At 35.1% G+C, this 27,854-nt stretch overlaps 4 protein-coding genes across 8 annotated transcripts in view; 3 read left to right on the top strand and 1 right to left on the bottom strand.

Annotated features, from left to right (window-relative positions):
* Positions 1 to 515: 515 nt before the first annotated feature.
* LOC130644222 (PACRG-like protein) overlaps positions 516 to 27,854 on the bottom strand; it is a 31,777-nt gene continuing 4,438 nt past the window's right edge. Inside the window, exon 7 of one of the 3 annotated variants that reach the window (XM_057449738.1) lies at positions 516 to 1,915. In XM_057449738.1, the coding sequence (XP_057305721.1) occupies positions 1,775 to 1,915 (141 nt within the window). In that variant the 3' untranslated portion in view covers positions 516 to 1,774. Of the gene's footprint in view, positions 1,916 to 12,242; positions 12,322 to 26,765; positions 26,959 to 27,854 lie in introns of those variants that run through there. The other 2 variants (XM_057449740.1, XM_057449739.1) reach the window with 2 other exon arrangements.
* On the top strand, positions 8,770 to 16,024 carry LOC130644219 (FHF complex subunit HOOK interacting protein 2A-like). The gene is made up of 20 exons (XM_057449733.1): positions 8,770 to 8,920; positions 9,381 to 9,459; positions 9,636 to 9,736; positions 9,823 to 9,891; positions 9,972 to 10,076; positions 10,347 to 10,469; positions 10,544 to 10,660; positions 10,766 to 10,876; positions 11,045 to 11,127; positions 11,608 to 11,716; positions 11,803 to 11,879; positions 11,952 to 12,031; positions 12,843 to 13,515; positions 13,589 to 13,679; positions 14,094 to 14,151; positions 14,318 to 14,406; positions 14,500 to 14,640; positions 14,731 to 14,834; positions 15,152 to 15,206; positions 15,355 to 16,024. Exons 1-20 carry the CDS (start codon positions 8,858 to 8,860, stop codon positions 15,409 to 15,411), a joined length of 2,385 nt encoding a protein of 794 aa, XP_057305716.1. The 5' UTR covers positions 8,770 to 8,857; the 3' UTR covers positions 15,412 to 16,024.
* Positions 16,369 to 19,618, top strand: LOC130644218 (cap-specific mRNA (nucleoside-2'-O-)-methyltransferase 1-like). The gene has a single exon (XM_057449731.1). The coding sequence runs from the start codon at positions 16,452 to 16,454 to the stop codon at positions 18,924 to 18,926; it is 2,475 nt and encodes an 824-aa protein (XP_057305714.1). The 5' UTR covers positions 16,369 to 16,451; the 3' UTR covers positions 18,927 to 19,618.
* Positions 19,972 to 25,281, top strand: LOC130644220 (uncharacterized). 3 transcript variants are annotated; one of them, XM_057449735.1, is made up of 8 exons: positions 19,972 to 20,310; positions 20,771 to 21,055; positions 21,385 to 21,530; positions 22,274 to 22,412; positions 22,890 to 22,928; positions 23,566 to 23,662; positions 24,358 to 24,462; positions 24,908 to 25,281. In XM_057449735.1, the coding sequence occupies exons 1-7, from the start codon at positions 19,993 to 19,995 to the stop codon at positions 24,453 to 24,455; spliced, it is 1,122 nt and encodes a 373-aa protein (XP_057305718.1). In that variant the 5' UTR covers positions 19,972 to 19,992; the 3' UTR covers positions 24,456 to 24,462; positions 24,908 to 25,281. The 3 variants fall into 3 exon arrangements, with proteins under 3 accessions (XP_057305718.1, XP_057305719.1, XP_057305717.1); XM_057449736.1 differs by having other exon boundaries at positions 24,358 to 24,467; XM_057449734.1 differs by lacking the exon at positions 24,908 to 25,281 and having other exon boundaries at positions 24,358 to 24,600.

The following is a 27,854-nucleotide window of genomic DNA, read 5'->3' as shown; positions in this document are numbered from 1 at the left end:
AATTCGATATTATTCGTTGATTTAACGTCATATTCAACGATATCCATATGCTGCAGCTTTAATTTTTTCTCCCTAAGTTTCGTTTGCAAAATATCTATGGTTTTTTTTTATCAACGGGCTGTGTTGTTCCAGACACTACAAGTCCATCATAGAACTTCTTAGTCGACTTAGTCGTTTTATGAGCAAGGGAAGTAAAGAAAAAAGTTGCCATGTTTTCTTTAGCTTGTATTGTAAAGGCGAGCTTCCACTCAACGTCAATCGGATCGGTGTTACTAGTAATAGAACTTTTTCCGTCGATCGACTTCGACCACATTCCTTTGAGTGAAAAACCGCCCTTGTGACATGCTTCGAAGTCTATTTTTAATTTCCAGTATCCTTTGCGTTTAATGCACTAGTTAACTCAACCAAGTCGGCAGAAGCCATGTGAAATAATAAATCTTTATGTATTTTGTCTTAACTGGATTTTATCTGCAGGTTAATATGAAGGAAAAAAGACTCGCCTAATTTCATCACTATATATTCTGAACTAGGAAACCGTCCCTGTCAAAAGGATTTATAAGTGCTTGCGTCGCCATTGTTGTATTTAGAAGCAGGAAAACCACGTCCCCCTCTTGATGAAAGTTGATCCGTTTACGCTTGGAGAAGAACTTAAAATGTTAAACATTGCGTGTGATAGTATGTCCTGGTCGGCTTGCCGTCAATTTTGTACCTTAAACTCGTGTTATCACACGAATTCAAGCATGGTTTTGGATCAAAAGGGCTTGAAAGCTTGTTGCGCTTCGGTTTACCAGCACGTAATCGCCTTTGTTTATTACTGGTTGCAGAGCATGAAAACGGGCGTCGACATACGTTTTCATTTTAGGTTTCTGTTGTGTATCTCGGTGTGGTGCCTCCTTGATGGCATCCCTATTCAATTGGTTATTAAGACTGGGCAATTTTCCTCTAACTTGTCGTTAAAAAAGCGCTTTAGCTGGACTGACTCCGGTTGTTGAATGCGTCGATATGCAATGATATAACAGGAAATTATACAGTGCGATTTTCCATTTTCTATTGTAGCAATTCGTAGAGTTTTGCTAAGGTTGCGCATGAAATTTTCGGCAGGTGGATTTGCTTTCAAAGGTAGACGTGTAATTCTGTGATGATCTATTCCTTTAGCATGCATGTGGCGTTTGAATTCGTTGCTGTTAAATGGACAACCGTTATCAGAAATGATTTTATGAGGAAGTCCATGCGTTGCAAAAATTTTAATTAGAGCTCCCAAAGTCGGTACAGCAGCTGTTGAGCCAACGACCTCTACTTTGGGAGAGCGTGAACGTTGGTCAATAACCACCAGTAAGTGCGAGCGATTTGGTAACTGTCCCAGAAAGTCTATGTTTTATGTGTGCCAAGGCGATGGTGATAGGGAAGATGGTTTTAGTGGTGGCGGTGGGTTCATTTTTGAATTTGGGATACACAGTGAACAGTTCTTGCAGAGTGTTTCGACTTGTTGGTTTATATCCGGGTATGTTTCGCTAGTTTAAGCGTCCTTTGGTCGGTGCTACAATCCGATTTCCTCCAAGTATCAAGGATTGCAAGTGAACTCGTTGCGTATTTTTTTATAAAGATGAAGCTCTTTAATGTTACAGTTGCGATATTTGGTGGATATCGTATTTACTAAATACCATTTAGTAGAACGAATAATTTCTTTCAAACATTGCAGGGTCGGGCCATTTTTCGTGTGTATTTTTATCTCTTCAGGGTGTAATGCCTATCGGTTCTGCATGCGTTGTAAAATTTACGTATTCTTTGCAGGTTCCAGTAGAGTTTGTATTATTGTCAGGAACGGTGTGTCTGGAACAATAGTCTGCCGGGTTGAAAGCTCCATTGGTGTGACGAATATGAAAGTTAAATCCTTGTAAGCGTAAACACCATTGTTCTAAATGTAAAGGTAAAGTTATTTTAGGATTGCTGAGTAACATACCAATGGTTTGTGGTCTATAGGAATTTCAAAGTCTGAGCCGAGTACATACAAGGCAAACTTTTCACATCCATGGACAATTGCTAAACATTCCTTTTCTAATTGACTATAATGAGATTCCGTATATGACAATTCTCGGCTTGTGTATACTATAACTCGATAGTGTTCTGTTTGTGGCGTGTGTTGCAGTAGTATGGCCCTGATGCCATGTGTACCGCCATCAGTTACGATCGTGGTGGACTTATGTGGTGAAACAGTATTTGATGACAACGTCGCCATTGTTATATTTAGAAGCAGGAAAAACACGTCTATACGCTACTTTATATATTTTCAACTAAACTTAATGTCTCGGTAACCTCAAACACAACAATCGCCTCTTTAAGTTATATTCTGGTTCTATCATTAAAATAATGGAAATTTCAAACACAGTAATTTGGGGGGATGGATGCGTAACACATGCCGTCTAAATTGGTCTCAACCAATGGAGGGTCGCTTTCGTTTGACTGCGTTTTCCGATATAGCGACTTTTTTGTTAGCGCTGCGCACTTCGACACAATCTTTATTAGATTTCAAGAGATAATTTTTTGTTGAGCCTTTACAAGAATACACACAAAGTTTTGACAGAAGACAATCTACGTCCCGGACCACACCAAAGTGGGTATAAAGACGTATTTTTAGCAAACTTTTGTTAAAAGAAATTTTCGTAGTCGCTTGACGAGTTAGCCATAGTTTATATCCTACCCTGTGAATAGTACTTAAGTTTCGCAAGTAAATATCTTCGCGAATAAAACAAAACATCTCGCGGTGATTAATTTTCGCGAATGACGTAAAAAATGTTGTAAATTTTGGCGTCAGTATTCCATTTTCTTTTTTATGGGAACGGAATTACGCTAATTTTTCACTTTAAAATAAGTGTTGCACAAATTACAGTATTCTCTCTAACAGACACTCCAAAAGGTGAACACCTTTGATTAACGGACCATTTTTATTACTCTGGCCAAATTCTATTCAAAAACAGTGTTTTGAATTCGGCCTAACTTATAAAGCTGAAAATGAGGGATTTTAGCTATATTTAAGAAGGACATAATTAGGCTATCGGCTGAAATTGTTTCAGTTGTTAATATTTTGACCAGTTTTCGCTAAATGATTTTACTGTTTTTACTGGCCTTACCTGTCAGTCGAAGTAAAAAGTGAACAGCGACGACGAAGTGTTACACATGCCCGCTTCTGGGTGTAGAATGAGCTTGTTCAGAGTTTGCTGCGCAAAAAATTCTATTAGCCACTAGTAAAAATCTATTTCTTAATTTTCAGTGGTTTTAACGCGAATAGTATATCTTGAGAATAATGTTTCGCAGGTAGCTAACTTCGCGGAATTGGCTTATGCGACTAAGGATACACAAAAACAAAATAGAGATTTCATCAAAATCATTTGGTCATAATCAAGCTACGTAATCGGTCTCCGGGAAAGGTTTATTTATCTGTAAAATTACATTCGCTGGATTTTGAATTTTCCGGTTCAAGTCCGTCCCGATGTGGGTTACAGTCCTGAAATTATACTAGTTCTCCTTCGTAGCAGCTAAACTTGGAACACTTGATGTGACATGTCGATCAAAATGGTCACTTTCGGTTCCACATCAGATCAGAATTTTCTTTACCTTTTTGTAGTGCTTTCATTTTACTTGATTTAAGGGATATAATCAATAACCTTCACTTTTAGGCAATTGGACAGTAGCATCTTTAAATTTGCTATTTGTTTTAAAAATTTGGGCTCATATGAAATGAATAGAACAGTGATTTCAAATTTAGATAGATACTGGGCCTGTATGCATCATTACAACTACCCAGTTTCTCTCACTATAAAATCAGTTTGATTTTTTTAAAAAAATTATTTATACTTTAATGGCAGATAAAAGCAATCAAGCTAGAAAAGATGTCATGTATTGGTTGCAGAACATCTTTTAGCAGTCAAATTTCCAGATTGACCCCCTGTCATCATCATCATCATTCTCGGCTTAACGTCCGTTTTCCATGCTAGCATTGTTCTGCCCAGATTGCGAAAACGGCCTGTTTACAACCGGGACAGCCGGATTATGTACACATGATCCGATTATGTTTTTTTTGCACTGGTTATGTAGTGGTGACCGGATTATGAACGCTGATATAATGGCTGGCCAGGCAGGCTGTGATTGGCATTTTCTTCGAACTTTTGTGAATTAAACATTCTCTGAAAGATAGAACACCCCTAAAAACTAGAGATGGCGGAAGAAAAAAGTCTCGACGTAATTCTTAGTTTAAAACTAATCTTAAATACATTTCAGCATAATATACTTTGAAGTAACTAAATTTCACGGAACCTAAATTATTCTTTTTGCGGGAATTAAGTTTGGTGAAAAGTTATTAAACTTGCGAGTCCCAAAATTTAGTATCTGCCGCGAAATTTTGTTTCATTTGAGAGCAACAACAACTTTGCCACCAGGGCTATTCGCTTGTCAGAAGTGATGACGAATGATATAAAAGCGGTCGGCCCCGATTATATTTGTTCTATAAGTCTGGAATAATATTTGATTGTCATACATAAGCCGGCCTTCCCCGATTATGTGCGTTCTATAATAAGTGAGAAATAATAGAAAAATGCCATACATAAGCAGGTCGGCCCCGATTACGTTCGTTCTATAAGTCTCGAATAATATTTGACTGTGTCATACATAAGTCGGCCTGCCCCGATTATGTTCGTTCTATAATAAATGAGAAATAATATTACACTGTCGTATATAAACTGGCCTGCCCTGATTATATGTCCCTTTTATAAGTGCCAAATAATATTTTTTGAGTAATAAGCCGGCCTGTCCTGATTATGTTGCCCTGATTATGTTTTTCTGCCCTGTTCTTAACCGGCGCAAGCTGCCGTACTTAATCAGGCCAATGTTCATTATCCGGGCAGAACAGCATGGGTTGGACGGGGTATATTAATGACCCTCTTCCAATCTGATCTAGACTGTGTTAGATCTAAACTCAACTTCCTCTCTATCAAGTCTGTCCTTATAACCTCTGCCAAGTCTTTCTCGGTCTGCCTCTGGGCTTTGCCCCAGGAACTATCAAGTCTCTACACTTTCTTACCCAATTATCCTCCTCCATTCTTTCCAAGTGCCCCAGCCAATTCAATCTTCTTATCTGGATAACATCTTTAATTCTACGGAGACTTAGCCTGCTTCTTAGCTCATCTGAACTCTTTCTGTCTCTCAGACTGGCATTACACATCCACCTAACCATTCTCATATCATTCCTTTCTAAACGGTCAAGATCTTCCTGCTTCACTGCCCATGTCTCACTACCGTACAACATAACACTTCTTACACAGGCCTCATACAACCTACCTTTTACCTCAATTGACAGGACTCTGCTAGTCAGTAAAGGAAGTAACTCTCTAAACTTTTTCCAAGCAGAACCTATCCTGCAAGTAACACTTCTTCCAACACCCCCTTCACTGCCCAACATATCACCTAAGTAACAGAAGTTCTTAACTATCTCTAACGAGCCACTGTTGTACATCATTAAAGCTGGAAATACTTCATTCTCTATAATCTCACCTTTGCAACGCTTGCATACAAACTGTATGTCAGCTCTTAACCTTCCACTAATACTACTGCACTTCTTATGTACCCAATGCTTGCAAGTCTGACCAAAAATTGAGTTACTACCAACCCCTTTCCTGCAAACTCCACAAGGCCACTTTCCAACTACAAGGTCACACTTGGCTGCAATGCTACTTATCATGACTTTAGACTTTGCTGTGTTTACCTTCAGCCCTTTCTCTTCTAGTCCTTTCTTCCACTTCTCAAACTTTTCAACTAATTCTTCCATCGACTCTGCTATGAGAACCAAATCATCTGCATACAATAACTCCCATGGACAACCTGTTCTGAACTCCATCGACAGCGCTTCTAAGACTAGAATAAACAACAAAGGACTAAGTACAGAACCCTGATGTACACCAACATTTACACTAAATTCATCACTAAGTGAATCGTTAATCCTGACACGACTTCTAGCATTGCTGTACATAGACCGAACCATCGTAACTAGCCACTCATCCACACCTAATTTTCTCATAGCCCACCAAATAACTTTACGTGGCACTCTATCAAAAGCTTTCTCTAAATCTACAAAGGCAAAATAGAGATTTTTTCTCTTTCCTAAATACTTTTCCTGAAGCTGTCTGAGTAAAAATATTGCATCTGTTGTGCCACGCCCTGGAACAAAACCAAATTGCATCTTATCTATATCAATTCTTTCTCTAAGTAACTTATCAATCACTCTTTCAATAACTTTCATTACTTGATCAACCAACTTCAAACCTCTATAGTTACCCCTTTCTAATGCATCACCCTTCCCCTTGAAACAGTTCACTATTACACTCGACTGCCACTCACTCGGAATAGCACCATCCTTTATAATCTGGTTAGCAAGACTTGTAATAAGCTCAACTCCAATATATCCAGATGCTTTTACCATCTCTGCAACAATACCTGATACTCCTGCAGCCTTGCCAATCTTCAATTTCCTAATAGCTTCCACTACCCATTCTGTCTTGATCTGCATAGCTGGCCCTTCTACGACATCATCATCAGACAAATTATCCTCGTCCCAATCAAACTCAGTGTTAAGCAACCTCTGATAATGATTCTTCCAAGCTACCCTTTTCTCCTCCTCTGTGCTAACCAAAACACCTTCATCATTACGTATACACTTCTCACCTACAATATCTTGATTAGTCTTCTTCATTTGCTTTGCTATCTTGAATACCTCATTGCGCTGGTCTTCCCTTCTTAACACATCTGCAAATCTGTTTCTCTCTGCTTCTGATTTTGCCTTATACACTGCTGTACGAGCGCGACGCTTAGCTTCTAAGTAAATATTTTTACTACCACCTGACTTCCACTCTTTCCAAAGTTTCCTCTTTTCCTTTATACACTGGTCAACCTCATTATTCCACCACCAGGTCTTTCTATGTCTAGCTGGTCCTTTCGTCCACCCACAGGTATCATCAGAAGCTTCTAGAAGACAATTCTTCAAAGTAGTCCAAGTACTTTCAACATTGTCACTATCACATTGACTATTGTAGGCTAACGGCTGAACTTTTGCACTAAATTGTCTTGCTACAATCTCTTCCTTCAGCTTCCAGACTTTTCGACGGGGCCTGTACTTTCCCTTGGCTTCTTTAACACTCTTCAAGATAATATCACAAACCAGCAACCTATGCTGGGAAACACACTCTTTTCCGATATAACTTTCACGTCCTTCACCACTTTCTTGTCTGACTTCTAACCAAAAAGTAATCTATCTGTGTCTTACAACCACCTGACTCATATGTTATCAGCCTACTCTGTCTCTTACTAAATGATGTGTTGCAAACCACCATGTCCGTTGCCATTCCAAACTCAAGCAATCTCTCCCCTTCCTTATTTCTGCTCCCAAATCCATAGCCTCCATGCACACCTACCTTCAGATGACTTCCCAACATGACCATTAAAGTCGCCGCCCACCATGACAAGTTCAGTGTCTCCAAACTTTGATGTGACTGCTATTAACTCATCATAAAACTTATCTTTATCTTCCTCACTGAGTCCACACTGTGGAGCATAAACTGACAGAAAAGTGAAAATCCTATTACCTATCAAAAACTTTATCACTATAATACGACTATTAACACACATAACATCTATTACTTTTTCTACCCACTTCTCCACAACGAATATGCCAACTCCTCCATATCCATCACTATTACCAATCCAAAAAAGCTTATACCTTGCCCTCCTACCTTCCACAAATCTCACCGACGCCTTCACTCCTTAGAGTTCCAGCCCCGTTTACGCAGTTTGTCTGATCAACTATTCTTACGGCCATTAATAAAGAGTTTTGGCATTGTTTTACAGCTGGATGCCCTTCCTAGCGCCAACCGTTCACAGACCGGACTGGGTGTTTTTAAAAAGTGACACCATCACTATGTGGCATTTCATGGGACTTCCACAATCGCCCCTTTAAACTAAGGTATGGTGGAGGACGTTCAACTCCTCTCTTGTCTCTTAAGGAGACCCTTCACCTTACCAGATGTCCAGATAACAATATCAAGCAGACTTCATTTTTTCTGTCATACAATAAACTTTTGTGCCCATTGAGGCAGTTACCCCTAGATAGAGGTTTTTTCCTGTAGATTTATTTCCATGCTGTCGAAACGTAGCCTAGAATAAATTCGCTTGTTCATGACATGATAATATTTGTATTATTCAATGACGATGACTGAACAGATAAGTGGTAATATTTTTAAAATATATTCAATTTTTATTTTCTTCTGTATTGATTAAGTATAACTTGTTAAATTGCAAGTGGAAAATGGTAAAGCAAACATTAAAATGATGGAGGAAATAACCTGTACATGTACAAAAAACGGAATTAAAAAAAGCAACTTAAAATTGAAGTGAACACAAACAATCACGTTATTAAAAAATCACCATTGTTCGATTTTAATTTTCGTTTTTTAATTTTTCAATTCTACAACAAGTTAAAACAATAAATGCTTGTTAAGCCGAAAATAATAATGAATGATGATGATGATGATGATGATGATGATGATGATGATGATGATGATGATGATGATGATGAAACTAAGGTTATTAAGACACGCAACCTTTTTTTCATCCTGCCTCCTAAGATTTTTGATACTATCCCATGCTTCTATCAAGCAGTGTTAGGTGCAATAATCTTTGCCATGTGTAAGTCAAGAAATGATAAGGTGACATTTTTGTCCACCTAAATTGCCTAAATTTTTATTATAGTTATAATTCTTACAAATGTTGAAAGCTCTGTCCAAGTTGTATGATACATCAATCATAAGCATTTTAAATGAAACGAAGTAAGAAGATGTTCACCAGGATTACATCCATGCTGCATAATGCAGTGGAAGCAGTAAGTTGTAATGTTTGCTTAAAAAAAGAATGGTAAAGAAAGTCCCAAATTTAGTACTCAACCATGTGAACAAATTGCTTAAGGACAATGGCACATAAAAACCAAATTCAGTTGTTTAAAACATTTGCATTTAGTTTGATAATTTAAGCTCAAATGGAAGAGAATTAAAGTTTTTATTTTCTCATGTTGTTCCCAATTGAAAGTCATGAAATATATTTGCCATTTTTGCGTCTTTTTATTCTCCCAGGTCCCACACTATCTCTGTTTGTGAGAACCTTATTCTTACTGTTTTGTTTTTTCATATCTTTTCAAAGAGTTCTCTTGTTATAATAATGCATTTAGCTTTTGGAAACCTACTTTTCTGGTGTGATTGATGTCTGGTCCATGAAAAAATTGTAATTCTTTGTATTTGAATTGTTAAAAAACGAATCAACTTTTATTAAAAAATATTTTCTTATAGCTTGCACCTGAAATGACATTGCTTGAACAGTTTCGCTATCACTGGAAATGTGTAACTCAATTTTTTCTCGACACATCAGGTATGTTCTCTCAGTGTGGTTTTGTTTTCCTTATAAAGAATAAAAATGATATTCATAATGCACTCACATTGAGCCTGTGTACCTCATTTGTAAGAAATTCTCTTGTACTTGTATATATTAGAACGTGATTTTGTTAAATAATTTCATGATCAAAGTATTTCTTATGATGTTCACAGATGAACGAGTTTCAGTTGAAAGCACAGCAATTCCACACCATTTGGAACAAATGATCAATGTTTTGCAGCAAGAAGAACAAGAAAATGGAACTGCAAGTGCTGTAAGAACTTTATCAAAGCAATCCTGTTATTTACTTTTTATTTTCGTTCTTATTTATGTTTATGTAGTGATTAACCTCTTTTCTAGGGTCCTTCAATGGAATTCATGCTACAGCATAAGATTTTAGAAACAATGCAAACCCTGGGTAAAGCTGATGTAAGGTTACACAAATGTGTTTAATTAAGGTTACTGTGATGCGTTTCATTCAATGTAAACATTAATTGTGAAATTTTTAGTGTCCACCTGGAATGAAACGTTATGTTCTTGTGTTCTTCACTAATTTATTGGGTAAATCAAGACAACAGTTATTGCCTCATGTCAATGTTCATAAGCCAGTTAATGTGAGTTTATAATTTTTTTTGTAAAGTTAATTATATGTTATTTTACCCACCATACTTTCTATGTAAATCTTGTTAACTAGGATAAAAAAATTTAAATAAACCTAGCCTTTTAAGAGACATAAGACTCTACAAATATTATTTTGTGAAACCTGGAAGAAGCTAAATTTTAATTTTTTGTTATAATTATTTAAAATATACTAAGTACTGATTGTTAATAATTCTTGTACCTAAATCTAAATACAGTCAAATCTGAAAATCCCTTCTATTTAGAAATTAATTCGTTGTTGTGGAAAAATAAAAGCTGCACCAACTGAAACAGAAGAAGTGCAATTCCTTCTTCAAGTCTCTTCAAAGTTAAAACAGGACTCGTACCTGGTTAATTTTTTCCTAGAGGTATGCATATAATTTAAATGTACGATTTTAAAACGAATCATTAGAAAGTTGTCCTTATTAATTCCCATCTTTAGGCACCAAGTACTACTGAAAGTGGATCATCTCCACCCTTGTCACCAGGAATGGAACGAGAACGTGAAAAACCTGAATATAGTTTAGTCGATGCTTTAATTGTTCTCACGAATAGCGAGGTAGTTATATATACTTATGCATTATTGCTGCATTCAGTATCTGCAATATTAATATTTTTTAACAACAAGCAATTCCTTTAAGGTGAACATATCCTCATTTTATAGGACAGTAGAGTGGCGATAAAAGCATGTGAAGGCCTTCTCCTCTGCACTTCTATTCCTGAAGATCAAGCTGCTAGTGTTATTGTCTTGTACACAGCTTTCTGTGAGAGAATGGTAATGTGCAATTTTAATCTTTATTTTAATACCTCACGCCTTTAATTACTTTAATCACTTAACTGTACAATTTATTTATGGAATGCCGACCAGAGATTCTTTGATTTTATTTCTAGTTTTATTAGATGATAAATTGTTGTCACTTTATTTTATCACATTTTGTTTTAGGCTGATCAACTAGCAAAATTATTTCGTGGATTACCCGCAGTTATTGACCCTGCAGATATGAATCAGTTATCTACTACGTGGGGGTATACCATTGTTAATACTTTACAAACATTTGTCATAAGCACATATCTAAATTTCTCAATTTTGGACCCTATTAAGTTCCACAAAAACAAATTTTATAGAGCATATCACAAAATAAGTTTTACAAAAGTAGGCAAGGGTAATTAGTTCTGCAGTTTTTTTAAAATTAAATTGCAAAAATAGTTTTTAAAGATATTGCTGTGTAAAGAATTATGTTTGACTATAAAATTATTTTCTGTGGTATACTTTTGTTGCTCTCAACACAAAACAAAAAGACACTTCCTGTTACCATTTTTCATAAAAAGAGGATTTTAATCAGCATAAGTAGTTCCCTAATCTTTTTATGAGAACTCCTAATTATAAAAATAACCTCGTACCCCCCCCCCCCCCCCCCTCCCTAATCACAAAAATATGTTCTGGGAGAAATATTTTTACACAGAGTATTTCATGCTAGAGTATTAGTATACAAGTTTATGTTTCAGATTTGACCATGAAGATCAAGCAGGTCCCCCTATTACTGGAAAACGTCAAATGATAGCATTTTTTTCATGGTTGGATTACGTCAATCAACTTAGTGTTGAGGCGCATTCTGTAAGGACTTATTGATAACTTTTTTTTTGCTAAAACATGTAGAATGTATTTCAACCCTAAAAAACACGATATTTTGTTGAATATAGATGGTGTCTAAAGCACTTGCTGGTGCAATACGTGAAAGATTCATCCTGACAGCTATTGAGCCTGGTCTTTCCCAAGCGTAAGTGTGCCTTCCTCTTTCATTGCAATAATTAAAATTTTGTGTTATTTATTTTTTCTTATTTTTGTTTAGATCAGAGCCATGTGCTATCACTGTCACTGCAGTTTTAACTCGTTGTCTGAGACTGGTGTCTTCCGCTACTTTAGCACAAGGTATGTAAATTGTTGAGCAAAAGGGAAATCTTGACAAGAAAATTTTACCATAAATGCTTATTAGAGAACTCATCTGGGGTGACAATATTTTTTTGTAAATTGCAAATTGATACATCACTGAGTGTAAATTAAATATTTTTTTACTAATCTGGAATGATTCTTTATGGTTTACATATTGCAAAAAATTAACTCATTTTAACATAACGAACAATAACGCAGAAGAGGAATATTTGTTTTCAAATAAAATCAAATACAATATACATGGTCTGTAAATTTAACACATCAGTTTTCTAATGCAATAAAACAAAAGTGAGTTAAATAAAATTAATATCTTATAATATTAGAAGCCAAGAAAATTTTCACTTAAGATATTCAAAAAATAGTTGCAAAATACTGTTTGGAAAATTCTGATCATGTTTCATTACAGAGATCAAAAGGTGAGTTCAAAGGATCTTCACACTGTTTTATTTAAATTAGCTATCACAAAAATTGAAAAAAATATAAAATTAAGCAAAATTATTTTGTTATAATTTTTGGTGTATCCTAATACTAGCATTTTTTGTGCTTATTGTGCTAATTCACAGTATTTACCTCAAATATATTTTTGTTTAAGTTTTGTACAATCTTAATCTAACAAGCATACATAAGCACTGTTTTAATTAAAGTGTCCCCACCCCCACCTTCTTTGAAAGCTGATTGAAAAGTTGTCTGGGGTTAAGTCTAGCATTTGCAGAAGAAACAGTTTATTTTTGTATGTGTATGGAAAGCAAATACAGAACTAAACATTGAAATATATGTGACATTTTTGTAGAGTTTGCAGACATTCTTCTTGGGCATGACACTAACCCTGAACAACCAGACTATCAAAGTCCGCATAAACTGCGCCATTTACTCATTCAAAGGATTAACCACTTGAGCGATCAACTTGCAGTCGAAACTTTGCGATTATTCCAAGCGCTACTGCAACTGTCCTACCAACCAATTATAGACACTTTAGTTGTGAGAAATTTTACGAATAGAAGCTACATTGACTGGAAGAATGAAAAACAGTCTGAAAAGACGAATATAATAAATGTGGACACAAAGAGTAATAATGACAATAATGAAATTTTAGAAAAACAAAATAATGTGCAAAAACAAGATATTGAGAAGAAAAACAATGTTGTCAGTCTGAATGATCATGGTATAGATAATACTTTGCCAGAAGTTTCAAATGTCGCTATAGCTGATGAAGAAAAAGAAAAAAATAATACTCTTGAACTTCCCAAAGATAGTAAAAGCAAGGTAATATTAGAAGAGAATAACTTAGACAAAAAAGTTGAAAAGAAATTGAAGACAAGTGAAAGTGTAGACAATACAGAAAATGAAAAAATTAAGGATACTGGAGAGAAAAATGAAAGTGATGCAGATGTATTGAAATTTGAGCTGAACATAAATGATGACATTACATTTAGTAAAAAGAAAGTTGAAAAAGTTGTGAATGGGTATGACTGAAAGTGTGTTTTTCTAGCAACCAGACATTTGCAATTATTGTTAACATCAAAATCGTTTGTTTAGATTTCTTCTCATACTACCTGACACTTTAAAAACGTCTCAGATGGTAGGAGAGACTGGGTACGATAGTTACCTTAGAGATGCTCACAAACAGGTAAAGTCATACTGGTAGCCTTGTGGTAGAGCATTCCCTTCCAGTGTGGGAGGTCTTAGGTTCAAACCCCGACCAAGTCATGCCATAGACTATAAAAGTTTGAATCTATCCTTTCTGCTTATCTGTCAGCATGAGAATAGGATTGATATCTTAGGCAGTTGTCTAGTTGAGCGATTGCTGGGAGCTTTAAATGCACTAGGACCCCCTTCGCAGGACCCTCGTTAATAGCAGTACCAATAGGAACTGAAGAGGTCATCCTGAGTAAATAATTTCAACAATCACCCTGCATATCAGACTGCATTCTTTTGGAGTTGTCTAGATATTTGAAAAGTTTATGTAACTCCTGAACTCTGGATATATCTTTAACATTATTAAACCCCTAACTTATAACGCTTCATGACCTCTTTTTTTAAGTGTCAACAAAGAGCGATACAAACATTCTCTTTTGATTGGCCGAATTTATTAACAGATGGTGAGTGTTCACAAATTTTGCTGTTGTCGCTGTCTTCGCCATCGATATTGCTGTTGTTGTTATTATTTTTGTTGTTGTTGCCGTTGCGATTGTAGTTTTATTGTTGTATTTATTGTTTTTTGTTGTTGTTATTGTTGTTATTATCATCATGCGTTGTTTTTTGCAGGCTGTTTGGCTGCAACGACAGATGATTCTTTTTATGAGGGTGCATTTTTGCATACTATTTTCAAAAGATTGCAAAGAATTTTAGCTCAGGTATTGCTTTGGTATATATCTTGTAATTGGTTCAGTTTTATGTTAACACTTATCCTGCTGTGTGTAGGTGTTCAGTATCTGCATTTTTCTTAGCCATTCGAAATTAATTTGGAAGTAACTGCTATCATCTCCACACTGTGTCAGTTCCGTCATCCGTATTTACATGAATTTCTTATGGACACGTCAGGCGTGACAAAAGATTCTATATTGACTCCTCACAGAATATTACAAAAAGTAGGTGAAAAAGTCTCCTGTTATTATTTCTTTATTATGTTTGTTTGTTTGTTTGGTTAAGTTATACTGTTGTTGTTATTATTGTTACAGATCTGTCAAGACGTTCGAAATAGAACATCTAGGATATCCAACTTTCAAACCTCTTTACTAAATGTACGCAAAAACTTAATTGGGTTGAGTCATCACACGACAGAGTAAGTGTTGTAAAAACAATTTTTCCCCTGTTTAATGTGGAGATTTATACTGACCATAACTTTTGGTAATGTTTCAGTCGTTATGGTGATGCGGGCAAATCCTGAATTAATAATGTACACAGCATGATAGGTCCTTAAATTACTAACGGATGTGGACTTGCTTCCGAGTACATGATTCCCGCTCTTTTAGTAGTTAAAATCTTGAAATTTACTAACGACAAATGTGAGAAAAAATCTATAATCTGGTCTGTAAAATATCAGTAAAATTTAGACTATCAAGGTCATGCTTTACTTTTAATTTTTTTTTCTTGTTTCAGTATACCAGATGAAGCTTTCATGGAAGGGGTAATTGTTTTAGAAGAATTTTGTAAAGTAAGTATTTACTGTTTTTATTAGCCACCACCATCCAACTTCTGCACTTAACACCCTCAATCCTCATCCTTGCCATTGCAATCTTTACATAAACAAACACCTCTGGGTGTAAATTATATCTTCAATGTATTATTATTTGTTATTTTAGGAGCTGGCAGCCATTGCGTTTGTTACAGCAACAATGGAGCAATCTCAAGATATTTAGCTTGATTTTATTTTAATGAATTTTTTATAGTTCTGTCTTTTTGTAAACCCCCTGAAATTTTCGTCCTTGTTTATTATATACATTTTATAAAAATCAATCAGTGTAATATTTATTATTCTATGGTTTCGGTTATAATGTAATAATGAACCAATCAAAATCATGCATTTTTGCCACTCCCCACTCAATTATGCCAGCCGGCAGTATGCACACTGTCGTTTCTAAGTTTTGTGTTTCATTTTTATCTTGCTTTATCAATTTTTAGTGAAACGTCTGTTTACAGGGTTTCCTCATGACATGGTGTGTACATCTCACTGTTTATTTTATGCCAACCCTTCTCTTTTCTTTTGTTTGTATAAACATCGCCCTGTTTCGTTCGTTGACACATACCTACATATACTGCACAGGTTATAGATGTTTAGAACCCGATCACAACATGATATCATTTGAATTTAGCCTCGTTTAAGTTTGTGCAGATATACCATTTTGTTGTAATCGCTGAATAAATGTTGGTTTCGCGAATTGAGATGTATATTGTATCATCTTAAAATTTATATGAATTTTCATATTGTTTATATTTAGAAATAAATTTGACATGATTTGTCACTTTCTATCACTTATTAATTTATTTATATATCAACATTTTTTCTTGTGTGCAAACAAATATTTTATAAAGTAAGCTACTGATGAAAGATTTTTACTGGTCTGTGATTTGTACCAGAGTTAGTTTTAAAAATGGCGGCCCATCTTTTTCAAATAGAATCCTGTATCGTGAGGAAAAGAAATAAATTTCAATGCTTGTAATTTTTCTAAATTTCATCTCATGTGAGAAAATAATCCTGTGGTGCTTGTTTTTTTCCAACTTTTTTTGTGTGTGCTTAGGACATTTTCGCCTCAAATATGTTGCCACCTTATCTGCAAAAAGAATTTTTTTCACAGCATTGATCTCAGGAATTTTTTCACTTGGTATTTTCATGTTTCTATACCAAACGATTTCATTTTTAGATGTTTTAAATTGATTAGAAATTTTAAAATTAAAAAAGATGGATCGGAAACGACATTTATCGTCAACCGGATCTTCGTCCAGTGATGATTTTTCATCGAGTGACAACCATTCACCAACCAAGAAGGGGCACAGCAGTTTTATCAAAGCAAGAAAATATGAATCTCAACAAGAAGATAATTTATCGTCTGATGGCCAGTTGCCCACCAAAAAAGCGCGTCATGAGTTTGACGAAGCTCCTTCTTCGTCTTCAGAATCGTCATCTGGTGCACCATTGTACAGCTCTTTTGCGCAAAAAATGATGGCCCAGATGGGATATAAGAAAGGGAAAGGTCTTGGTAAAAACGAGACTGGTCGTGTTGACATAGTTGAAGCATCCAACCAACGTGGTAGAAGAGGTCTCGGTCTAAAATTAAAAGGCTTGGAAGCGAAAACAGCACTGTCTTGGGATGAGGAAGAGGAAATTCTAGTTAGACAGGAACCTGATTGGATACCTACCAAAGATCAAGCTATACCTGCTCTTGATGAGTTAAACTCCTATATAACCATGACCGAACGAAAAGAAACGATTGACGACGAATTTGAGTTTTGCGAGCCAGAGATTCTCACAAGCATTCTGGAAAGTAAAAACATATTTGATAACTTGGGAGGTGATGAATTTTTAAAAGCAAGATTTCGTGCTAATCCCTACGAGACCATTCGCGGTGCCATCTTTCAAAACCGTGCGGCGATGAAGATGGCGGAGGTTGATGCGTCTTTTGATTACATGTTTACTAATCATCCCGATCGGAATGAAAAGGATCCAACGAATTTGTTGTATTTTGCTGATATATGTGCTGGTCCGGGTGGATTTTCGGAATATATATTGTGGAGAAAGAAATGGCACGCAAAAGGATTTGGATTTACGCTGAGAGCTGATTGGGCGAACGACTTTAAGCTTGATGATTTTATTGCTGGCACACCTGAAACTTTTGATTGTCATTATGGAGAGAAAGGATATAACGGAGATGGAGACATCTTCAAAGACAAAAATTTGACTGCTTTCAGGGAGTACGTGTTGGAAAATTCGGACGGTATTGGCCTGTATTTTGTGATGGCTGATGGTGGATTTTCTGTAGAAGGACAAGAAAATATTCAGGAAATATTATCAAAGCAACTATACCTAGGACAATTTATATGCGCTTTAGGGACTCTTCGTCCTGGCGGACATTTTATATGCAAACTTTTTGACATCTTTACCCCGTTCAGTGTTGGTTTGGTGTATCTCATGTACAGAGCTTTTGAGAGAGTATGCATATTTAAACCAGTGACCAGTCGTCCAGCAAATTCTGAAAGATACATTGTGTGTAAAAGTTTACGCAAGGATTCTCAACCGATATACGACTATCTGTTCGATGTAAACATTCGAATTAACGGACTGAAAGGAAGCAATATAGATATCAGAGAAATCGTCCCAGTCTCCCTTATGAGAGACGATAAAGAGTTTTATGAATATATTTTCACTTCGAACAATACAATTGGTGCCAGACAAATTCTCGGTTTACGAAAGTTGGCAACTTATGTTCAGAACACTACCTTAGTTGGTCAAGACCAGGGTGAAGTTCGGAAGCAATGCCTAGCAGCATGGACCATTCCTTCTGAAGCGCGTTCGAATGTGATAAGAAACGATCCAGAGACGCAATTCGAAAAATTGATTAAACATGCAGCTACAGATTGGATGAGAAAACAGCCTACGTTTTTAACGGAGGAGAGTGTCCATCAAATAAAGAGTATTCATGACTACAAATGTACCTTCTCAGGTGGAGACCGCGTGTATCTGTTTAGTTTGGGTAGACAGTCGGTGTATAAGTGGAATCCACGTGACCAATTTGATCCAGCGTGGAAGCGACTTGATAAAATGAATTTGGAGCTGCCCCGCTTTACCCTTCTCGACGCAGAGCTCGTGTTCGAATTAAAAGGAGATGGCAAAGGCCAGCGAAGAGTGATGGCTGTGCATATTTTGGATGTGCACTACCTTGGAGGAGAGTACGTTGGAGATAAACCATTTAGTGAACGTATCAAGTACGCGGATGGATTTGCCAAAGCGCTTTCCAAGCCATGCCGACCGGATGTTATTCGCGTGCGCGTGAAACAATTCTTTGCAATGATTGAAATGAGCGAAGTCCTCGACGCGTTACAGGTGAAACACATGAAAAGAGGAATGGAGAGGAAGTTGTGCAGCAACGTGGAGGAGGACAAATATTTCGTTCCTACTGGTTTGTACTTGATTCGGCGTGTGAAAGAACCGTGGCACCTGCAGTTTAGTCGTTCAAACAAGAGGTTCTATTTTTACAATCCACATGGAAATAAATCTCTGTTTGAGCCTCCCAAAGATTCTTTAAGTGACGTCAAATATTGCGTCAGTTCGCGTTTTTACTGGAAGTGGGAGGAGAACTTAGATTTAGATCTTGATTCATCGAAAGAAGGTGTTTTAACGAAAGCTGCTGTCGTTGATTTTGTCTCTCGCAAACTTTAATCACCAATGGTTACTTTTAAAAAGTTAAACGTTTTATTTATCAAAAGGATTATTTTGTGTTTTAGTGTTTTTACCTTGGTTGTCTTTTAAACTAAAATTTACGAAAATTACGCCCTTCCTATACACCTCTTCAAGCATCATTATTGATTTCTTTTAAAATGAAAACTAACAAAAATCTCCATCGTTACACCTTAAAATGTTGTCTTACTTCAAGTATCTCGTTGGCCAATATTATGTCTGCTTTAATAGAACAATTTTTGAAATGTTAGTGGTCAAACTCTCTTAGATATCTGACGTGTGATGCGACCACATAAAAATTACTACCCATAAGTATTGGCGTAATTAAGCTACGGATAAAGTCTTGCTAGTGCAAAAAATAATTAACAAAATAATAACAAAAAATAACAAAAATAATTGCTAAACACACACCACGTGACAGAGCGTGACGTAACGACTAGTTTTTGATATTTCATAAAAATGCCAATTTTTACCAGATTGTCGTTTTCGGCAATCGGTTGGACTGCTTCGATAGAATTTGTTTATTTTTTATTAACCAGAGAAAGACCTCGTGGTTTATAGTATTTACGATAAATGTTTAAAAGATTAGGATTTTATTTTATTTTGACAACAAGATAACACAAGTAAAAGAATGTGTAATTAAATTACTTTGATATACACTGGTTTTTCCATTATGTTAGTCTTTTCAATTGAGCTGAAATTGTTCATTCCATTCGAATCTCATTTTTAGTAGTTTACGTTGTCTGTGTTACCCAAATCAAAATTGTGAAAACGCTAGGTAAAATAGTTACAATTCTAGCACTGGTATTAATTTTCGCGGCAATTTCGTGAATTTTCGTCAAATTCGCAAAAATAAATACCCATGAAATGTATTTTTTTTTAAGTATAATTAAGAAATCGGTTTGTTGATTTTTGCTGATATGAAATAGATTGTTCAGGAAAGAGGGAAATTTTAAAAGGTGACAAAGTAAATGTTTTTGCAGTGAATGCGTGTCTTTTAAATTATCGCCTTCATTTTTTAGTTACGATAAATTACAAAATTGAGAAAATGACCGACTGTCCCTCCATCGTAGATGCCAATCCTGAATCTCAAGATCTATCTTACAAAAAGAGATTGCAATTGCTTGAAAACGATGCACAAAGTTTATACAAGTTTTGCATATCCAAAGGTTTCTCCACCAATCAAATGAAGACATGTTTGACTCCTTTACTTGGAAAACAAGAACCGCTTGTAACTCGTATAGCAGTTGGGTCATCGAGGTCTCTTTTTAAGTTATCTGTTTTATTTGGCGTAGTCGCGATACTTTATGGTTGGCCAACTTCTAATAAAATGGTCAATGTGCACATGAGATTGCTCAGTGTCAAGGTAAGAATTCATCTTGTTATTTTCGTGCAAACGCGGCGTATGACGCTTTAACAAGAAAGTTTTCCTTTTATCGAAGAAAGCTTTGACAGAATTTTTCTCCAAAGTTTAAAAAGTTCACGAGTTTCTTAGCTAACCTGTGAGTGCTTTAAAATGTTTTATAAAATGTTGTAATTGTCAATGAAAACCTTTTAGTATAAACTTTTTGGTTCAAATGTTTGGCGGACTAGTGCTAAGTTTCTTTTTGGCTGACTTTTTATAAAAGAACGTTGTCTCTTATTGGTTTAAGTTAAAGTAATATATTGAGGAAAGTGGTATGTTTTCGGAAAATAATGATTGGAATGTTGGATAAAATATTCCTAGTAAAAATTTCTACACAGATCCGGCGTAAGTAAATGGTCATTTCTGCTCTGCTGTATTTGCCAAAACTCGCTTTCCCTCATGCTGTGTTGTTTGTGTTTAGACGATACCTTGGTGGGATTGGACAGGACTTTACGAAGAAGACTGCCTGATCAACAATCCCTATTTACCGGAGAAAAAATTAAGCGAAGAAGATTGTGGCGCTTGCAAAGAACTCCCGCTGCAGATGGACGAAGGAGACCTGGAACGATTATACAACGTCAATACTACCATGGTTACAGATGAATTTCTCTATGCTGATTGGCCTTTAGTTGTTACTGACCCCGTGCGTGATTGGCCAGTTGATAAAGATGGAAAGTTGTTGTTTTCATTGAAGATGGTGAAAGAGGTAAAATTTGTAACTGACGCAAACTCATCTTAGTGTTAATAAAACTATGTCAGATTATTTTTGTAGATGTTTTGTTCATATTTTTGATCTTAAAGTTATGAAACAACCGCTTCCGCCTACAATGAGACTCTCAAGTTGAGAAAAAACTATGAAATTTCAAACATTTTAATACGAAAACAAAAGCATATTATCGGCATATTACAGCCTCAGTTTGAAATTTTAGTTTAACATGTTGAGGCTAAGCTAATATGCCAGCAAGTCACTTCAAAGAATGTGTAACGAAGTTTCAAGCCAAAGCAAGCTGATGGACCTTTTTTTTTTTTTGATAGCTCTATACGACGAATCCGTCTTTGGTGGAAGGATCTGAACTTGACACTTGTGAATTTTTTTCAACAATGGAGGAGAGCAAGAACATCTATGATTACATTAAAGCGCTCAACGAAGATACCCTCCCAACAAAATATCACGTGGCTTGGTATGTTTGTATATTTTGCAGAACGATACCTTCTAAACGATACCTCCTAAAAAGATCGTTTTCTGACTTGTACTTACCACCGTCAGTTTTTCTATAATCTTTTTTTACATTTATTGCGTGACTGTGTACCAAAAATTGACGATGTAGATTTTGGGCTAAGGCTTTTTCGGCACTTAGGCTTAATTTACGCCCTGGAAAGATCGGTGTCCGACCAATTCTTAACTCCAGTTAGTGTTTGTGGGTTTTAAATAAACACAAGTTGGACTTGCTTTTTATCAAAATTTGACCATATATCTTACAGGGTAACCATAAGGCAAATTTGGGCCTTACAAATTGGGATATGACTGACCGTCGGTCCCGGATATTTCGTTCAGCTTTGACAAATTTAGACTATGAGGTATGAAGTTGAGTTGAAAAGATGTGGGGTAAATTCAAAGCAAAATTTGGTGTTTCTGATTTTGTCCTACACCTTGTTCTCCCAATAACGTTTCAGCTGACCCAAGCCATCTTCTCTGACCGTACTGTCTCAAAATGGGAAAATGAAGTAAATAAATCCGTTGTGGGACTAAAGATTCCAAACATATTCAGTATATTCATAATTACGCAATTATTAATTGAATATAAAAGCAATTATGAAATAATATAAATGTAAATTTGATAGTTAATTTATTTTGCAGGTAGCCATGAACCTTCGTCCATAACTCCCCTCCGTTTTATTTTTTTGTTATTAACTTCCATCTTAGGGAGAATTGTCAACCGTCTGCAGCAAAGGTATTTCGATTGTACACTAAGAGACCATACTTCCTTCCAGCGATGGCTGAATCTTCGAAATCCAATCAAATCATCGTTGCCAAGGGTGATTTTGACGGCGATGTATTTCATGTATGTCATTTTACTTCGTCTTATGAAAATCTTTTCAATAGACCTTCCTCGTATTGTACTTTTTGTTGATGTTGAGTATTATAAACAAGTAAAGGTATTGTCGTAGCCATGTTCTGAAAGATGAGTTTGCTATGCGTACAAAAACTTAACTTGATTCGACTTTCGGAAAAACAGTTACAAAGCAGTACTCATCGTGGTCAAAAGCGTTTTATTTACGGCTTATCATATTATGCTTCGTTTTTGAATGGAAACTTGAATACGAAAAAAATGGTTGTGGCAGACCATATATATATACTTGCTTTTTTTTTTTTTTTTGATAAGTGAAAAATATTGCCATAAGAGCACGTTAAACGCACAACTACAGTCCAAGAAATTCTGCACGAATTAAGTTTTGCTAATTTTGCTGAAAATTTACGAAATTATGTGTCATAAGTACTATATTGTATTTAACAAGTATTTTATTTTTCGCAAATTTAGATTCCACAGCAAGTCGATTCCGCTTCATGGATAGTCGTTGTGAGTAAAATATTTCTCGCCAGGTTAAGTACACTCGCAATTTGTCGTACGGGTGCCCTGGTACCGCATAGTTCCCAAACAGTTTATCGTTTCAAATACTGTAAGAATATCTTTCATGATATAAAGTGACGTCTTTAAGTAGGACTCCCGTTAAACTCTCTAAAAGACTTCTGACTATCTAGAAAGTCTGAATCTCGACATTTTCTCAATCAATGTTTACTATGGCGGCTGAAGGAGATGCCAGTTACAAACCCTGAAGTAAACCTTAAAAACTCAGAGTATTCAGGGATTGGAGGAAAATGGCAATTATTTTCACAATAGCAAGGAAAATTTGGTTTTAATAGCATATTTCTATAACTATTGTGAGAATCCACGCCTCCTAAAAATCTTATGAAGTCATAAAAAAAATCCTAAAATATCTAAGTAATAGTTAATTTGTGCAGTTCAAGTTGCAACTATTCAGTGCGAGAAAAAGGTATGGTAGGGCAAATCAAATGTCAGATAAAATTTCCCTCTTAAAATGTACGCTTTTTTTTTCATAAGAATATATTTTATAAGAATATCAGGTTTACAACAATAAAGAAATAAGAACAATGACCAGCCTGGTTAAAATTTTTACATTCTTGTAATGTTGTAGTTGACAGGACGAATGATGATTCACTTGGTACCGCATGAAGAATGTAATAGTTACAATTGCAAAGAAGTTTCTTTTGTTTTGTCAGCTGGTGAAGCAAGTAAGTTCAAGAACACTCTTGATACACAATTGTAGGGAGGAAGTATGAAGGAGGGGGTGTTGATAATTTAAATTGATAGTGGGGAAGGGTATTAGTAAATTAAAGTGGACCAAGGGGGTTGGGGTATTTTTTAGTTTTCTATTAAAATTGTGTTATCGGATCTTAAAACAAAGTGTGTTTAATTAATTCTGATTTTGTCAGAAATTAAATTATGTCTTGTATAACATGTAAACTGTGTTCCTAATGCTGGCTTTTAGTGAAATATTCACTTTATTTTCTTTTGTTTCCTGATTTCGCTGAAAATTTTTATAGCAAATCTTATAAGTTAGTAAATGTAAGAAAAAGAAAAAATAAATATTACAAAAACAGCAATAATTTCCGAGACTTTTTCTACGTCGGACGATGTCTCCTGCAGTGACAAACGTGATAAGATCTTTAATTTTTATTGGCGCAGTAAAGAAGGGAAGGTTAATTTTCCGAATTTTTTAATAAAGGGGTATAGGTGGTGGTAATATTTTTTGAAATTTGATGTTGTTTCCTCTATAATTGGGTTACCAAGAATATTTCTTACTATCGCTAAACTTTACTCACTTTTCTCTTTTCTATCGGTAGAGAACATCTTCAGTGGCAGCATAAGGTTGATTTAAACCAAGGCTATTATTAAATGATTTTTTTCATTCGTGTTTTTTATTTAGTGCTTGTCTCTACGCGTATTTGGACGATCAATTATTCTCCGTCGACCGACGATGTGACGTTAGCATTCTCTTCGACTGTCGTCTGGGATGACGTTTAGATGACGTGTAAGGTTTGTTTGATTACTCGGTACTTCTCCTACGGAAACTAACAGCCGCCATTATTAATAACAAAGTACACAATTTTTTGCAAGCTCGAATTCTTCAAAAACAACAAAACAACTTGTGAACAACAGTCAGCGTCAAGTGAGTAAAAAAAAAAGAAAAAGACAAACAGCAGATATTGCAAATGCAGCAAAAGTTTTTCTTATTATAAAAATCGATAAGTTTTATACGATGAAAAATAAAATTTAAGCTGAAGGTAGACGTGAATTTTCTCTTCTCGAGAAAATAAGAAACAAGCAGCAACAGTTCAGCCTATACACTACTGAAACATAGGAAACATTAAGCTTCAACTAAAATTTTGTGTTACTTATAAAGGGCGTGTATACAGTATGGAAAATAAAACAGTAGAGAATCAATTACTATCACTGCAGAATTGTCTATTTTTTAGGCTGATAGCTCCAGAAGCAAATAACATGGTTGAATTTGCTTCTAACTTTAAAAGACACGTATATTTTTGTATTGGTTAAGCAGTGCTCTCGTCTCGTTCTCGTTTATTGTTAAGGTTTTCACAGTTACACAATCTACTTTGTTTTGTTTTTAAACTTTTTGTTTGCACGTGCTCGTATATATTTAGCATTTTTAACTTTATTTTGTAAGGGATAATTTTTAATCTTTTTTATGGGAAGTATATTTTGGTAAATTTGGAGTGGAAATAGATATTTTTGTTACAATTTTGTACTTTAATATTCTATTTTTTTATTATTTTAAGTTACAATTGAATTGAAGGTTGTTTTATGTTAAAAATTTGAAATTTAACTTTTCCGCCTGGTTTATTAACTGCAATCACACAAAGAAACCTGAAAACACAAAAAAAAAACCTGAAAAATTCTGAAAAAATATTAAAAAATAATTTTATACTGAAAAGTGTGAAAACAATTAAAGAATAAACCATAGTGTCTTTGATCTCTAACGTCTCCAGCGATGTATTGATAAGATAAATTGTGAGATGACCATTTAACCCCACTCATCTGTCTATCTTATCGGGGAAAAGAGTTTTTAGGTTACTCGGGGAAAATTGACAATCATGGACTTTTATCAATTTGTGCATTTTCTTCCTTCTCTTCTTTTTCTGTAATTATCAAGTCCATTAGTTAACATAAAAATTAGTTGCTTGACTTATGACGAAACAAAAGTATCTAAATCACATTTTTGCGGAATTATTGCTCGTAAAATGGAACTTAACTTTGTAAACACGGTCCAACATTTCTTAAAAATTGACCTTTCCTTAGTTGACTATGTGTTTCGTAGCGTGATATAATATATTTTTAAACTCGATAGCTACAATTTCTAAAATTATGTAAGTTTAAAAAAATACCATTTTCCAAGTTCAATTCGATGTCATAAATAAAGAACTGGGTAGGGAAAGTTTGTTGGCCCAGTTATTATACACTAAAAAAGAAAATAAATTACCTGAATCAACTCTAGATTTGAAACATAGCGTGCAAATAAACGACACTTGCAGGGCGTTTCAATGTTGAAGAAAATTTCAACTTTGTTGAGTTAATTTTGTTTCTCATGAGACCAGATCTCAAATTATATCTAAGATTCTTTTTCGCAGCAAATTCCTTACAATCCATATTTTGTTTTGAATATCTTCTTTAGTAATCAAAAATGCCACGAAAGTTTGGGTTTCTTATATGTCATGGAAAAAAGTAATTCCTTGGAATGCCATAGCATATTGACGCGGGTACGAAATGTATCATACGAAATGACGCATGCGCATCTATCAAACGTCGTATTCATTTTAACTAGATGAACGGGACTTGGTGATAGGAGCTTGTTAACTTCTTCAGCATTGTGAAGTTGCTAAATATGTCAAAGTCGTGATCCAAAGTAAATTTAACTCTAAATTAACATGCGAAATAAAATATTGCGAATTTACCTGCTTGTTTAAAATGCCTTATTTAAGTTTGTGGAAACAAATCAAGTTCGAAAACAATAATTCCGCATTATTTTATTTCTTCCCAAATGAGAAAGAAATAAAGGTAGCTTAAAGGGGCTACGGAACAGCTGTTGGTTTCGGACTTTAGTGACTTACACGAAAGTCGAGCTGATGAGCCTTTTTTGAGCCGATAAGTTTTTTTCTAAAAAGATTTCGTCACATTCGAGTGTTTATTGTTTATTTTTGCGCAAAAAATAAAAAAAACTAATTTTTTAACTCCGGGAAAAGCTGCGAACTGAAGGACGGATACACCTGTGCCAGGTTGCTCCAAAAAAACATGTTGAACAAAAAAGAATTAACGATGTTTACAGAGGTTAATCGTACAAAACATGTATGAGTAATATGTACAAATAAATTATATTTTAAAAATCTTGCGTATTCCAGTTAGAAACGTATTAAAATAATATCCCCGTGCGTTTTCAGACCAACTGCGTTGTAGAAAGTTACAGTACGGATGAATAGGTTGGTATTCTTGATTTAATAATGCTTGTACATTCCTATAAAAACAAAGGGTTGATACAATTCGTTTTTTACTAGCATTTCTAATAATGGTGTGTGGCCGAGTCATTAGAGAGTTTATTTTATCATGACGAGGACGTTGTTAGCACTGTCAGTCAAACCATGTCGTGTGAGACTACTGGGTGGGTATTACCGATCTAATTCATCTATATTCTATACATGAAAAATACAAGACCCACTTGATGACAGTGTTTCAAACATTTAAAGAATTTATTTTTTATAAATGTTCGGAATAATTGTTATAATATGTAGAGCTCCACTGTCGCCACAAACTGTCACAACTTTCTAAAAATAAACACTGGAAACTAGGTTGCTTGGTTAATATTTAAACAAAAACAAAACAAAGTTAAGCAAAGAAATGGTTTTGTAAACGTGAGTAAACAAAAAATAATAAATATAGATAAAATTGATCCTGCATGAAGTTTTGTCTTGTCATGCTAATTCAGCGTTATAATCACATTCTGATATATCACTAAGAATATTTAAAGAGAAAATAAATTAATAAATCATAAAACATGAAGAAAATATAAATAATTGAAATTTTGGATCTCAAAAAAAGATAAAAAATTAAAATAACGTTGCAACGCTTAAATATATTTGCTTGACAACAGAATAAAAGTGTAAAAAACATGGCGGAGAAACGTGTTGTGGAAGAACGGTGATGAAATATAAAGCAAAGTGTATTTAAAAAGATAAAAATCTTAAGAATATTTTCGTTTGAATTCACCAAATATGAACAACACAAGTGATTTACCAGAATCCGCTCACATCATCGAAATCGTGGCGTTTACCACACTCGGTGTTATTCTGGCAATTATCAATTTGATCGTGTTTATAGCTGGGTTCTACGTGAAAGGATCCATAACAACTTGCT

Source organism: Hydractinia symbiolongicarpus, chromosome 5, assembly GCF_029227915.1.
Source record: "Hydractinia symbiolongicarpus strain clone_291-10 chromosome 5, HSymV2.1, whole genome shotgun sequence".
Classification (NCBI taxonomy): Eukaryota; Metazoa; Cnidaria; class Hydrozoa; order Anthoathecata; family Hydractiniidae; genus Hydractinia; species Hydractinia symbiolongicarpus.
The sequence above is the reverse complement of the archived record's forward strand: the minus strand, read 5'-3'. Positions and strand labels throughout refer to the sequence as shown.

Bases quoted from the DNA above. Each gene is read 5' to 3' on its own strand.
- LOC130644218 (XM_057449731.1), top strand. From the start codon at position 16,452: ATGGATCGGAAACGACATTTATCGTCAACCGGATCTTCGTCCAGTGAT.
- LOC130644219 (XM_057449733.1), top strand. From the start codon at position 8,858: ATGAAACGAAGTAAGAAGATGTTCACCAGGATTACATCCATGCTGCAT. The intron at 8,921-9,380 runs GTAAGTTGTAAT...ATTTTCTTATAG, and splicing joins TGCATAATGCAGTGGAAGCA to CTTGCACCTGAAATGACATT. The intron at 13,680-14,093 runs GTAAAGTCATAC...TCTTTTTTTAAG, and splicing joins TTAGAGATGCTCACAAACAG to TGTCAACAAAGAGCGATACA.
- LOC130644220 (XM_057449735.1), top strand. From the start codon at position 19,993: ATGACCGACTGTCCCTCCATCGTAGATGCCAATCCTGAATCTCAAGAT. The intron at 20,311-20,770 runs GTAAGAATTCAT...GTTTGTGTTTAG, and splicing joins TGAGATTGCTCAGTGTCAAG to ACGATACCTTGGTGGGATTG. The intron at 21,056-21,384 runs GTAAAATTTGTA...TTTTTTTGATAG, and splicing joins CATTGAAGATGGTGAAAGAG to CTCTATACGACGAATCCGTC.